General features: G+C 37.0%; 1 protein-coding gene across 1 annotated transcript in view; it reads right to left on the reverse strand.

Annotated features, from left to right (window-relative positions):
• Window positions 1-14,199, reverse strand: part of LOC114156524 (glutamate receptor ionotropic, kainate 5-like) — a 198,607-nt gene that overhangs the window by 6,095 nt on the left and 178,313 nt on the right. Inside the window, exons 16-20 of the mRNA XM_028037016.1 lie at window positions 13,967-14,140; window positions 9,108-9,273; window positions 8,799-9,024; window positions 5,658-5,786; window positions 1,611-1,732 (exon numbers count right to left, since the gene is read on the reverse strand). Of these exons, the coding sequence (XP_027892817.1) occupies window positions 1,611-1,732; window positions 5,658-5,786; window positions 8,799-9,024; window positions 9,108-9,273; window positions 13,967-14,140 (817 nt within the window). The remainder of the gene's footprint in view (window positions 1-1,610; window positions 1,733-5,657; window positions 5,787-8,798; window positions 9,025-9,107; window positions 9,274-13,966; window positions 14,141-14,199) is intronic.

Raw genomic sequence — 14,199 nt, forward strand, 5'->3', positions numbered from 1 at the left:
AGTGGTCAGCTTTTGAAAATGAATTACAGGCATAATTTGTAATTAAATTGCTTTAATTAAAATGATGGCTAGGAAACTGAAGAGTTAAACATGTTAAACAATGTAACTAATCATCCCTCTCTTCTGGTCAGGCAGAGAGCTGACTGTGGAAGCGAACAAAAACACGGTCGTCCTTCGTGTCACAGCTCAGGTAGGCACAGCTTGGCTCTGCCTTCCCAGTTAATTTTATTCTAAGGATTTGTTTGAGCATATGCAAATAGTAAAGGCACAACTTGAATTAAAAGGCAGCCTGTTGCGCTGCCATTTACATAGACTCTTATATTACCTACATAAAAAAATTCAGGCAATATGCAGCCCTAGGAACAGTACGTTCATGAAATTATTTTTTTATTTTATTTGAAGAAAAGCAGAAGGCAAATCTATGGAACATATTTAATTTGGTTGGACATGCAGAGCTGCATGATATTAGAAAACCTGTGACTGTGATAATATTAATAAATATTGCACTGACGATATCAGCTGTGATATATATGCTTATTTTTTTCCTTCTTATCTGTGCCTCCATCACTCTTATGTTACATGTGAAATTCATATCTGTTACACTTGGAATATATTAGCCAACAATTATTGCACTACAAACAGTCCTTTGTAATATTGGTACTGCAGATATTGTAATGAGGATATATTAGCTTTATATTGAACATTCATTAATGTCTCTGAGTTGGTGGTAAGATGTATGGTTGATTTGTGCTATGGAACACCTCATTGTGATGTGGTTTGGTCCCAGTAATTTTGACCATGCAATTAAGCTACATTTGAGTCCAACATGACACGACTTCTTGTCTGCCATTGCTCACCTGACCCCAGATCTAACGGACTCTGTATTGGCAGAAGAATGTTCTCATCAGAGTAGGATAAGGATTGGTGACAAAAGGTCCTAATCCTGACAGTTACTCTTCATTCTATAACGTAACAATTACTGTATTTTCTCATATCTTCCTTGCTGCAAGAGTGTAGCTTGGATCTTTTTGTACCCATGTGCTTCTGTGTTTGTGACTGTGTAAAGGGTCATAGAATATATTTTTAGAAGTGGAGTTTGAGTCTGTAGTAAAAGGATGGCTGTTTGTGAACAAAGGCTGCCATTTTGAGTTCGATGGTTGTTTTTTAAATAGAATGACTGAGAATGAGGACAGACATGTTTATGCTTTCCTTTCAGTGAAAGAGAACAGAAGTTTATCAGTGCTCCCCAGCTTTGCTCTATATTGACCAGACTTGAATCTTCCTGTTCACTTCCAAAGCTGTAAACTTATGACTTTTTGACTGTTTTCATTTGATTTAACGTCCTTGTTTGCACAAAACAGCCCTAAACATTTACTAAAGCTTAAATGAACTGAAAATACAACAAATGAAATAAAGACTTCAGACTGCTTTGATGTTTTTATAACCCTTTTATTAGAAGCCAGATGACAAATTCACATCACAAATTTATATATAGTTTTTCTTTGCAAAGTTATGAAGTGTTTATGTGGCTACGGTGCAGAAACTGCTCAAAGCTCAGGAATGGTGCAGTAGGAGGACAATGCAAGAGGAAGATGAGGATGCAGTTTTACCTCGCCTGTCTCAGCGGTGCGGCGAGTTGACCACACAAACTCCATGATGGCCACAAACACAGCTACGATGAGGCCACAAATCAGAACTACAAAGATCCCGCCAATATTCTCCATGCCGAGACCTAAAAAACACAAAAACAAGGGGATCACTGTGAATAACTTTTTTTTATTTTGTTTTTGATCAGATGAAGATGACCCAAACTAAACCAAATTAAAACAGAAAGTTTGGAAAGGTCAATTTCATGAGCCACACTTAGGTCTAATTATTACATGATTTGTACAATCAAAAAATTATTTGAAATTAGTAAAAAAAAAAAATCTCAAAACACAACTTTTGATTCATGCCTTGATCCAAAGGAAACCAAGAACAGCTGAGAAACAAGGTAGTTGATTATTCAATGTTTTGTGACTTCATCAAACCACAGCAAGAGCCGTTATGCAAAATATAAGAAAAGATGGTAATAGTCCAAAATAAGTACAGTGGTACATTGAGAACTCATTCATTAGGTCACAAAAGAATAAAAAACAACAATTGCAGAACTTCAGGCGACTGAAAAATTTCTGATGGAAAAAGTTATGTCATTTTTTTCAATACCTTAAACTCAAGCTCACTTGGGTGATGAAGTAGTATAATGACTGAAAGCGCACCAGTACCACATCTGATTGTCAAAAAAAATACAATGAAAGCTTTGGAAAGGCCTAGTTAAAGTCTAGACTTCTGTTTGATTGAGATGCTGTGTCATGACCTTAAAACCACCATATTTGCTGAAAAACGCTGCAGTGCTGCTGAATATGAACAATTCTGTTATACCGCTCTAACCATGATAATTGCACATTGGTGGTAGTTGTTGGCACCAAGAATTAAACAAACAGTTATAAGTTTAGTGTTCAATCACTGTTCACATAGGGCCCAGTGGTTCTGGGTAGCTTTTCTCTTCTGAATATGAACATCCTATGGGATGTGTGGCTCTCTTGTATGGATAACAAGCCAGTGTTTAAATGCTGTGAGGTCCTGTTTCTGAATGTAGTTCATGTCAAGAACTGAGTGGAAAACTCAGGAGAGAAGCTGCCAGAGGAGATTTTACAGTATGAAGGCTGCTTTATGTTCCTTTTTTTTCTCTGCTTTCTCCTCAGTGATTCAAGTTTGGTGTCTTTAATCCTTCTACAAAAAGAAGGGATTGTACTGCTCTTCTTTGCTGGAAGCAGTCTTTTTGGGAGTCTGGTTAGTCCTGCTAGAAATGTATTGTGGTATTTTTCCCTTTATGCTTTTGTTGTCCATATTTTTCTACTTTTTCAGTTCTAGTTTGCCAAAAGCGTGTTAAAAAAAGGAAATAACTCAATATTTCTCATTAGACTTTATCTTCACTACCACTAACACCTATAAATATTCAGTGAATAACTAATCAGATTTTGAAGTCCTATCAGTATCTTATCTTGTGTGCTCAGATTTAATTAAGTTTTTTTTATGTGCAGCAAGACTAGCTTTTGTGGAACTGTCAGCAGCATTTTTGGCTGCTCAACTTGACTATGGGGATGAATTCTGTCCTTAGATGCCCTCCTTTGCCTACTGCAGGTGATGGATGTTAGAATCAGTACCTGTCAACCTATGAATGAATCTGTGACAGCAGTAAAAAGCTTTCAAAGACAGACTGTGGCATCCAAAATGGGTCAAGAAGTGAAATTGCAGTTCTTTCTTTCCAGCGACTAGAAGACTCTATAAACTAGCATCGCTACCAAGAAAACAAAGTCCTGCAATTGCCCAGTATGATAACAGCAACTGCGAGCAATTCTTTACTGAAATTGTTCGGCTGACTTCAAAACCACAAACGAAAAGTGCATAAAAAAAACCCTTCAAAGAAAGCACTTCTTAGAAACTCATTCTACTATTTTCCCAAGTTCACATCCTTGAGCCTCTCACCGAAGCTCTCCACAGATTGTCAGAAAATGTGATCTTTTTTTGTTGCAGGATTTACCTGCCAGCTGTTTTCTTTCTTTATGAGCACAGAGGAGGGACAACACACACATTCGGCTCCCTGCGTGATCATCAACAAAGAGACATTCTGATCATTCATAATGGACCTTTAATGGATTAATTTTGTCAGACTTCACACACAAACACAAAAACAAGCTTCCATCTCTCCCAAGGTCAATGCTTGATTTAAACTGACCTCAGTTTAACCCAATATCACTATAACATCAATTTCTTAATTAATTCTAAATGAATTGACTGATTAATGCCATTGTGATTTGCCTTTTGTCCATAAAAGGCAAACATTTGTGAGTCTACTTACAGTGCAAGTCAAAACTATTGTGTCCAGAGTGCACAGCAAATCTAGGTGAAAACACACACTTGGATTATTATCAAGATATCATTGTTTTCCTGTTTTGGAAATAAAGAAAGCTACACAAACAGATGACAGAGCTGCTGATCGATTCAGCGGCTGGTCTCATGATTCCATTAAGATTGGCTGCTGAAGCCTTAATCAGAGGGAAAAAGTCAATGAAGACGAACAATGTTGTCTTGTTGCAGCGAGATGTGCCAGAAGTAAATATTAGTTTATTGAGATGCTGGGGGAAAATTTGAGTCTGTAAAATCGATAAACGGCAAACAACAAGCAAGATGTAAATGAATAAAATAGCAGGCGGTAATTCTTTTTAATACTGTGTTTCATCTCAGGAAAAATACAGCAAAGACAGGGTGAAAAATGAAAGAAACAGATCCCATCATACTTTTTGTTCCAAAAACATGACTGTCAGGTTAATTGGTTTCTCTAAATTCTCCCTGGGTGTGAGAGTGTGTGTGCATGGTTGTTTGTCCTGTCTGTTTCTGTGTTGCCCTACGACAGACTGGCGACCCGTCCAGGGTGACCCCGCCTCTCGCCCGGAACGTTAGCAAAGGTGTTAGAAAATGGATGGATGGATGGAAAAACAAAATTTTACAAATGCATTTTTCTTTTTAGCTACTAAAAAAATCCCTCTTTTAATTTGAGTTCATTTATGTAAGAGGGAAAATAGACCAAAAGGGAACACTTTTTTCCTTTCTTTTTTAACATTTCTCACTGAAATTTTTTTTGACACACCTAACAATTACTAGAAAAGAAATATGTGAATTTCCTATGAATGGTCATCCAGATATAGGAAAAGAGTGTTTTCAGATCATTAAAAAAACAGAAATCCATGTCAGCTGAGGAGCATACAAACCACAAACTGAGACACTAATAGGGCAAATTAAAGGCTTTTAACCCAGTCAGCATGACTTTTTTTAATTTTAAACAACAACATCTAAACCAAACAGACATGCTCTCAAACCTGGCTCTAAATGTTGTTTAATCCCCCTCTTTCATCTCCACACCGTCTCCATCTGTTTGTGATGGATTTAACTGTCAAATATATCTGAAACTCCAAGAGTTCCCCGAGAAAACCTCTGCACGAGCACACAGTCACATTTCTCTGCAGAACATCTGGCGATATCCATCTTCCTGCAAAGTGTTGACTCCGGTGTAACTGGGATACATTCTGACCACTTAAAACGCTAATTGTTCCACATTTTTAATGACTGCACCATCTGTCACGGCAGAGTGTCTCTGCTTTATTCGAGTTTGGGACTGCACCTTGAATCATGTTGCCTGGCTGGTTTCATCTTGTGTATAAAAGACTAATCCATTGATCTGTCAATCAATGACAGCTTTGATAACACAGCAAAGTACAAGTGTGACTGCAGTGGAATTTATCAATCAGTCAACAGACGACAAATGAACAGGAATTTTTCATGATCAGTGTCATTTAAAAAAATTGGAGTGGCATCTCAAGTAATTTAGAATGGCATCTTTGAAATGATTTCTTATTTGGATGCAAAATGTATTGGCTCTTCATTAAAGTTAAGGTGACAGTGAATGAATTGCATTTCTATTCATATAGTCTCATAAAGCTGACACTGAACTGTTTATCCATCCAAACTACAGCTGTTGTAATTTAGCACCGAGTTCAAACGGACAGTGGGATAATACTAGCATTGTGGATACAAAGGTAACGGTCTGCTGAACCAACCTTTGGCTCGGTGGTCCTCCTCTTTAGGACACTGGCCTCCCTCCCACCAGCGTCTCTTCAGAATCTCCAGCCTGTTGCTCTCCTGCAACTGCAGGATCCCCAGCGTGATCTCATCTCGGTATGGAGAGCCTGCAAGCGAAGGAAAGCAGAGGAATACATGATTACTCTGAATTTACTCCAAAACAAATTCTGGGATATTTTAAGGTAATTCAAGAGCTGTCCAATGGCTGCTATAGTGAAACAAACTATTTCTATTTAGGAATACTGCAGACCAAACGTATTTATTCCCTTTTCGTCACAGAATGCAGCCTTTTTTAGAATTCTTAGTTCTTTCGACGTGATAAAGACAATTTGTTAAATGCAAGCTCAAAACTGGTAAAAACACAAATGAAACATTTTTGCTGCTGTTTTAAAGTTCGTGTTTACATACTTTATGTTCCAGGTGACTTAACTAAATATTAATGTCTAAAAAAAACATTTGTTTTGAGCACAAGTTATTATGGAGGCACACTTCACATCAGCAGCAGCAGTCTTCACTCTGGCAGAGTAAAAGGAAATGTTCCCTCTGCATTAAAATTGAAACCCAGTTGGGCTACAAACGGCAAAATTTATATCGTTCCGACATACCATTCCTACACTCTGGGTTCCTTATAATGAGATGTCAGTGAGATATCACCATTTTCTTCAGCTGTACGGGGCACAGAGTAGCACAGCATGACCCCACTCTTGAGTATTGCTGTGGACTGCTGGTTAGCTAGCTGAAAGTAGACTACAACACTTTTCCTTCATTCACAAGAAAGTCAAATTGATAATACTTAAGTTGCTTGATAGACAGAATGGCAAATAGAAATGCAATGAAAAATAAATGAAAACTGCTATATTCAGATGATTATGATGAATTTTGGCTAAAGTCTATGTATCAAAAATGCCACTGATAATAATATTTTTAATGGGATAACCAAGGTTTTATTTTAACAAGTGCAAGGTTCAATGAATTGATTTGTAAACAAAAGGAATAGGATCATGCTTTAAATTTTTGTTGAGAATTTATGTTAGTATATGAAGTTATTGTAATTTTAGCCAAAGTTATCATTCTGAAAAATGCACAGGAAAAAAATATACAAGAAAAAAAAACTAATTTTAAATAAAATGTTTAATTAGTAATTTCTCAATTTGTCATCAGAACTCTTCCAGTTTTAAAAACATTAATTTGTGTCTATAAGTTTTTGGGGGTTTTTTCCGCTTGCCCAAGGGAAATATTGTTAATGAAGACCAAATGGCACTTATTCACTAAACAGAACAATAAAACTAAAATTCATAATCAGTCACAGGGATAGGTCTTGGATGGTGAAGAAAAAAACTGGTACTAAACTGACAGGAGGAAGTGTAAATTAAGCTCTTCTTATGTAAAGCATATGTTTTTATTTTAAAGTCACCTGTTGTCAATATTTTTTCGCATCACCCCGTCAGCACAAACCAGAATGTGTGATTTGAAAGAAGATATTAATGAATCCACCTTTTTAATTTTTTAGATAAACCTGTGTATTTACTTTCTTTAAAATATAATTTTCCTTTAGGACCTAATATCGAGTTGGGCAACGTTTTAGAAGAATGACTGACTTCAGGAAATTTCAACATTCACAAAATGATTAAAATCTTTTCATCACCAAAACTGTTAACTATTCAAATCATCTACCAGACTTACAAATAAGATACAGATTTAGTACTTCTAAATGTGTCAGGATTATTTTTTCTCTGATTAAAGAAGGAGAACAAGAAACAAAGGGATTACTCTGCAGGACAAAATAATCCTATCTGGAGAAAACCTTTCCAGGTTTTTATAAAACCAGCGTAACATTTCTAAATAATATATTCTTGAATAATTTCTTTGCAAAAATAATTCCCCCATGAAAGGTCTTGGTTTCATCCTCTCATAACAATACAAATTAACCAACTTATCCAGGTGGGATAACGGTAAATAAAGAATTTACTTGAATCCAAACTCGCAGGCAGTTATTCAGGATGTTGTGCAAAGTTGGGATTGAACAGACAGTTGAAATGTATCTCTTGTCTTTCAGACCTGAACAAAGCAGTCTTCTTGAGATTTTTGAATCTGAAATCCTCTTAATACATTTTGCTGCACTGTGCACTCATGTGCATGTAAATATCTATTCACTTTATTCTACTTCTCCAGTTGCCTCTTATTACCGACTTCATGATAAAGTGTCTAGAAAATCTTCACCATAGTTACACTGATGCTGATAATAATGAGAAACATTTAAAGATGAAATATGGGAACCCAAATTACTTTTCCTTTTAATTCTTAAGCCGATGGTAATTGCTTGCTGTCAGTTAGAGCGGTGAGCACGAGAGACGACATCCATTGGGGGCACATTAAAGATCGTGCTGCTTATATTTTCTATCGTTATAGAAAGCTAAACATACTGTAATGTTGCTTATATTTTCATTGCTTAAAACGTAGGTTGACTGACAGACCAGTCTCCTGAAAATATGTTGTTTTTTTTCCTTCCTTTGTTGTTTTTCCTGCTGTTCTCTCTTCTCTGGCTGCATCTGTTCCTACAGCAGGTATTCCATAACTTATGCATGCCTATAGAGCAACACTTATCATCAGGACCATGTGAGACAGATGATGAGGTCAGGCCAGACTCTGGCAGGACTGACCAAAGTCTAATTGGAATCAGTATGGATTTAATTTGCCAAGAAGAACAGATGCACAAATAATCTGGCCTGATTAATGGCCAAAGCAGACTTGGCACTCTATGCCTCTGTAACAAGGTCTCCTTGCAATAAAAAACACAATGCAGTTAGAGAAAGCTAAACATACTGTAATGTTGCAGAAAAATCATAGTTATCATATTCAGCTGAAAATAATTATACTCGAAAAAGAAATAGATCAATACTGATCTAGTGAGAGAGATAGCAGAAGCTTTGCATGAGTCACAAGGTTTCATTTGCTCATAAAAGTTGGTGTAACCTTCTTCAGCATCAAATCAAGTTGCCAGTCAGCCTCAGGAGCCATTTTTCTGTCAGTTAACTATCAACATGACAGGGAAGGACCCTAGTCTGCATGTTCTCATACTGTGTATCTGAATAATACCTTACCAATCACAGTCCACTCACCCAGCGGCATGCCGATGCCGTATCCCTTTGTGTCCAGCAGTCCTCCGATCTGCGTGAGGTTACAGTTTAGGCTGCGGTAATACTCGTTCATGGTACTCTCCATCAGGAAGGCGTACTTGGAATTGATGACACGGGCGATACCCTCTTCTGTGCTCTTCACAAACACACTGGGCTGCTTGGACTTCATGTAGTTCCACATTCGCTGGTACGTCTGGTACCGCGAGTTCTGGAGGAGAAATTGCAAAGTGTTTTGATGGATTAGTCACACAAGTCTGAATTCTTTTTTCTTGAAATTTCTCTCTGTCTCACCATGAAGAAGGTCATGGTGGACCCTCCATGTATGGTGCCATATTGGATGTTGGTTTGGTCTGCCAGGTCGTCGGGAGACTCGATCGGCGCCTCCATTCTCTGCACGGTGAGAAACGCCGCCAGGTTGGCCGTGTAGGAAGAGATTATGATGAGAGTGAACGCCCACCTGAAGAATGGGAAAACAAAAGTTTTAACCTTTATTTACCCTGGTGCCTGCACCACTCTCACAGTAACATCTCCCTGGTTTTATTTCCTCTCCCTGGTTTTATTAAGAGTAGAAAGAGGAAGGCAGTACGGGGAGACAGATGGAAGGCACTGCAGGAAATGTCAGGAGTTTTAGGTAAAAATCATCAACCTAAACATGAACTCGCACTGCAGCAGAGATGAGCAGGATGCCTCTGCTGCACAGAAAATGAAAGCAAAGTTATGAAGAAATATATTAAAGACGGAGCCAAATTTCTGAAAGAAAAATGGAGGGAGTTGGGGGAAGTAGAAGCAAGGCAAGTGCCACATGCAAATATTCCCAGAAATATATGTAGAAAAATACTACACACCAACGTAATTACAATAATTATACACATGGCAACTCTCAGAATAATGTTTGGAAGATTTAATTACTTTTTGTTCAACATGCATTTATTATTAAATTAATTTAACATAATACTGAACTTAAAACTGGGCTAATTTGCAACTATGAATCTGCCATTTGTGAGAATAAACATTTAAACAGAAGCTAAAGCAATGTGGATTTCTGAATTATTGCTAGCTGCAGCTCAGATGAACAGCTGCATGACAATTCTCAGCACATATTTCCTTTATATATTATTATTTGTGGCAGCAATATAAATGGCAAGATATAAAATATTAATCGGTAACCTTTTGAGCTGTTTTTCTGTGTTTTCCAGCTGGGACTATTAGGCTGACAGGCAGACGTGAGCGCGATCTAAATGGTTTTATCTCTCTGTCAGAAAGGAAAAGCTAATAAGTCTTGAATTATTTGTGCCACCAATATACTGTGGAGGGATTTCTGAGAAAAGATTGCACTGATCTGTTGATATGATGAATTAGAGCTGCTGTGTATTCAACTCATCATTATTCCTTAAGTTTGGGTTGTCATCACTGGTAAGCTTTAGTTTTGCCTTGAGGTGTTTCACAGAGAACAATGTTTTTGTCTTTATATGCCTCCTAAAAAATGATTTGAAAAGTTATTTCTTTCCACATTACATATACATGTTTGCTATAAACACATAATAGACAAATTTCTAGACAAATCTTTGCCAACTGGCATTACATATTCAACTGACTTTACCATATTATAGCTTTGTACTATCAAAACTGAATTTAAATTTGTACAATTGGATAAATTGAACCAATTTATCCAATTTAATCAATTTATCCAATTGGGACTCATAACAGTCATGCATCTCAAATCTCATGACAATAGCCACTGAATCAAGCCTTGAGATATTGAACAATAAACAAGTGAGTTAACAATTCAGGTCCATGCAGACCAGGTGAATCGTTCATAATTTTAGTGCAATTGCTTCATTGTTCTATGTAGTTATTGGGTGCAGTCACTGTGGAGAACAGGTTACATGTATTCATCTGGTTTATGTATGATGGCACAATGTGGTTTCTCCGTTCAGATGTTTGGACTGAATATTGACTAAACTAAATGAGAATTAAATACTATTGAATCTGTCATTATTATCATTTTAAAAATCGACAGATGAAAATATATTATTGGATTTCTTTGGGCCCCATTTGTCAAAATGACAGACAACATAAACATATTGCGCAACCTCAGCTACAGACTCCACTGCAGGTCAACGCCCAATAAAATATAAACAGTGTTTTTTATTGATTTCTTTTATTTCTAAAGCCAGCACAAACCAGTTCCATACCATCTTAAGGTAAATGGACAAACATTTTAGGCTGTGAGAAAAGCAGCTTAATTAGAGTCAGACAGAAGGACGAGTTCAACCAAAGTCAACATGTGCAGAATTTAACCCTTTGAAGCACAAGGTGAAACTAAATGAATGAAAGAGACAATACACTGAAGAGCTGGGGAGAAACTCACACAGCAGGTCCAAAAGTTATTTACTGGGACTCACAAAATAAGCCTTTCCTGGAAGAGTCAAAACCAGCTTATGGCCCTTTTGAATTCAGAACTAAACTGGAAGACTCATCTACCAAATGGCCCTCTCCTAATTAACTGCTTTTATAAGACAGTTTTGAAGGGTTAGAAAATTTACAAGCATCAGTTTTGCTTTTCTTTCCCTTTACAGCAAGGACATGACTGAATTTCTCCATTGTTCCATCTCTTTTAATTGTTATGCAACGTGGACAACCCAGCCAACAAGCCACTCAGACATACAGAGACAGACCTCGGGATGTTGCAACTTGTGCCACGGCTATCATTAGCTTTTATGAGACTAAGTGCCAGACTAGGCAGAGCGCTGTCAGGGAAAATCCGTCGATGGACCCTCCAGCCCCTCCACTATCGCTCTACCATCTGTCTAGCTGCCGCTACTGGGAGTGAGGGACGAGGGATATGAAAGTCAACGATATTCAGTCCAAAATGCTAATTACAAACAGAAACCAAATTTTTTTAACTGACTGAAAATTCTGAGAAACAATTCTACAATGTCCCTTAAAAATAACATAAACCCCAAAAGGCTTCTAATAACATAAAATCAGAAAACCCATATTTAACAGTTTTTTCCAACAATATGGAGAAAATGAAACAATTGTACAGTAAATGCAATGATTTTTTTCAGATCAAAAGTTTTAAAAGTGGAAACCAAAAAGTTTTCAAACACAAAAAAGTAAAACTAGCATCTGCATTATATCATCTACTGAGAGATCATTAATAATCTGTCAGCAAATTTTTTTGCTAAAAGTTTAGAATAGAAACTAGCTTCAATTAGAGAGGGGACAGAGAGTCAGAGGAGTGGAAATAAAAACCTGAGGAAAAACTGACATCATCATTTTCACATTAGAGTCGATACCATCTGTTCACCTTCCGCTAATGTTGCTGAAGAGGAAGGAATGGGCAGATGGGAGGAGGGAGAAGGAAGAGCAATACGGAGGTCTGCTCTGGTGTTTCTCCTTATCAGTTATCCTTCTTTCCTTGCTTTCTGGGGCAACTTTGTGTCTTTAATTCCTCCTTGACTCATGCTATAATGGTAATGACCACTAGGAGATGCTACTTATTATCACCACTTTGTTCCAGCACATCGACAAATATCACTGCAAATGTTAGACATTACCTAATATTTTTCTGGATTTTTACTCCCCGAAACAGTTATTTTTGATTTATTATGAGCCATTTTAAAATGACATTTTAGTGAGATTATATGATGGCATAATTTTGCCAGTTCACTCGTTTCAAGGTGTGAAGCAGTCAAAATGGTTTTCAGCTCCAGAGGACACAAAACAAACATGACAAATGCTCTCTGTGTAATAATTGCAAGCTGTTGCGACATGTTTGTGTATCAACCTTTCATGCCTGGAGAAAACACACATCTCTCAATATAATTTCCAAGACACAAAGAATACTTAATTTCTGCTTTCTATTCCATGTGTTGTGAGTATTTTACAAAAAAGAAAGAGTGTTATGTTTCTCAGGTTGTGTTTTTTTCATGTACAGAAGCTGGTGAGTTAAATTAATATTCTTCTGTGCCAAATGGATGCTTGGACTCTGCAAATACTGATCCAATGAGACTTATTATTTTCCTCTACACCTCTAGAAAAGATGTGCAAACACCTTAAAAAACTATCTTTTATTAAGAATCATCTTTTATTGTGGTGGCATAATCTCAGAATTATAAGTATGGACATTTGAGTGTTGGATAAATTATATACCTTACAAAATTAACATTTCCAAATTCAATGTGAAGAGTGGGTTCAGTTTCCATAGCAACTGTTCCTGCTTCAGAGGCAAAGTGGAAAAATAATATTTTGCTCCTACCAACACAAATGTAAAGATATTGCGTTTGCTATACATTAAAGAAACTTTAACTTGAAACTATGCACTTTTTTAGTTGGAATAACATAAAAGATTTAGCAATACTCCAGGGTAGTCCATAAAAAAAAGAATGAAGAATAAGTTAGGGAGGTTCTGGAAAGAGAATTGGTCAAAGATCCCTCTCTGTTTGCATCAGCCTTGAGAAATGTCAAATGAAATGCAAAGACAAAAGAAGTTTGTTCAAAGAACAGTTTTTTCCCCTTAAAGTTAAAGCTAAAATTTTGGACAATTTATTGCTACTGTAATTACACATTAACATATGAGACTAGATGTCAAAAATGCTTGTGGTGCAAAAAAGTAGGTGTGACTAATTAAAGGTTTCATTTTTGAAAAGCATAATTGTACATGTGTCAGTAAAGTTGCTGAAAATTTAAAAAGCATAAAAGTGACACCTACCCCTATTTTTATTAAAGTCACTAAAATAAACTTCTTATTTTCCTTTTTGTTTTCAGACCGGTTAGTGTTTGTGACTGTTAAATGAATCCATCAGTAACGTGGAGATGTTTTGACAGATCAAATAAGTCAAAATGCCAATGCAGGTTTACTTATGTGTTACATCAGCCAAAAATATTCTTAAATTTGAGTAGAGCGGACGCCCCGTACAGAGGCTGTACGGCCTTGATGCGTCCATCTGTTTGAGCTTCAACTGAGACTTTTGCTGCAAATCTTCTCCAATTCGCTCTCTGGCCATTTCCTGTCTAGTGCCTGTCAAGAAAAGCTAATAGTGCTACAAAAATATAACTTTCACCTTTAGGTCAATAAGTTGCAATGATGAATGTCAACTATGAACAATGTCGACAACAAAAAATGTTACTGTCTTGGTACCAACCAGACTCCGCTAACGCAGCGGGTGGACAGGGCCCGCGGCATAATCTCTGAGCCTTGCTGCATGAAGCCTCCAACTGGGAACCACAGACTGTTTCCCAGTGTGTACTGGTTCTCCAGGATGTCCCGCCGCTCCCGTAAACATGGGTGAGGGTTGTACCACTCATAAGGACTGAGCCTTAAAGAAAAAAGAGCAAATATGCAAAACTATATTAAAAGGTATGCGATACTTTGTAA

This window comes from Xiphophorus couchianus, chromosome 13 (assembly GCF_001444195.1).
Source record: "Xiphophorus couchianus chromosome 13, X_couchianus-1.0, whole genome shotgun sequence".
Classification (NCBI taxonomy): Eukaryota; Metazoa; Chordata; class Actinopteri; order Cyprinodontiformes; family Poeciliidae; genus Xiphophorus; species Xiphophorus couchianus.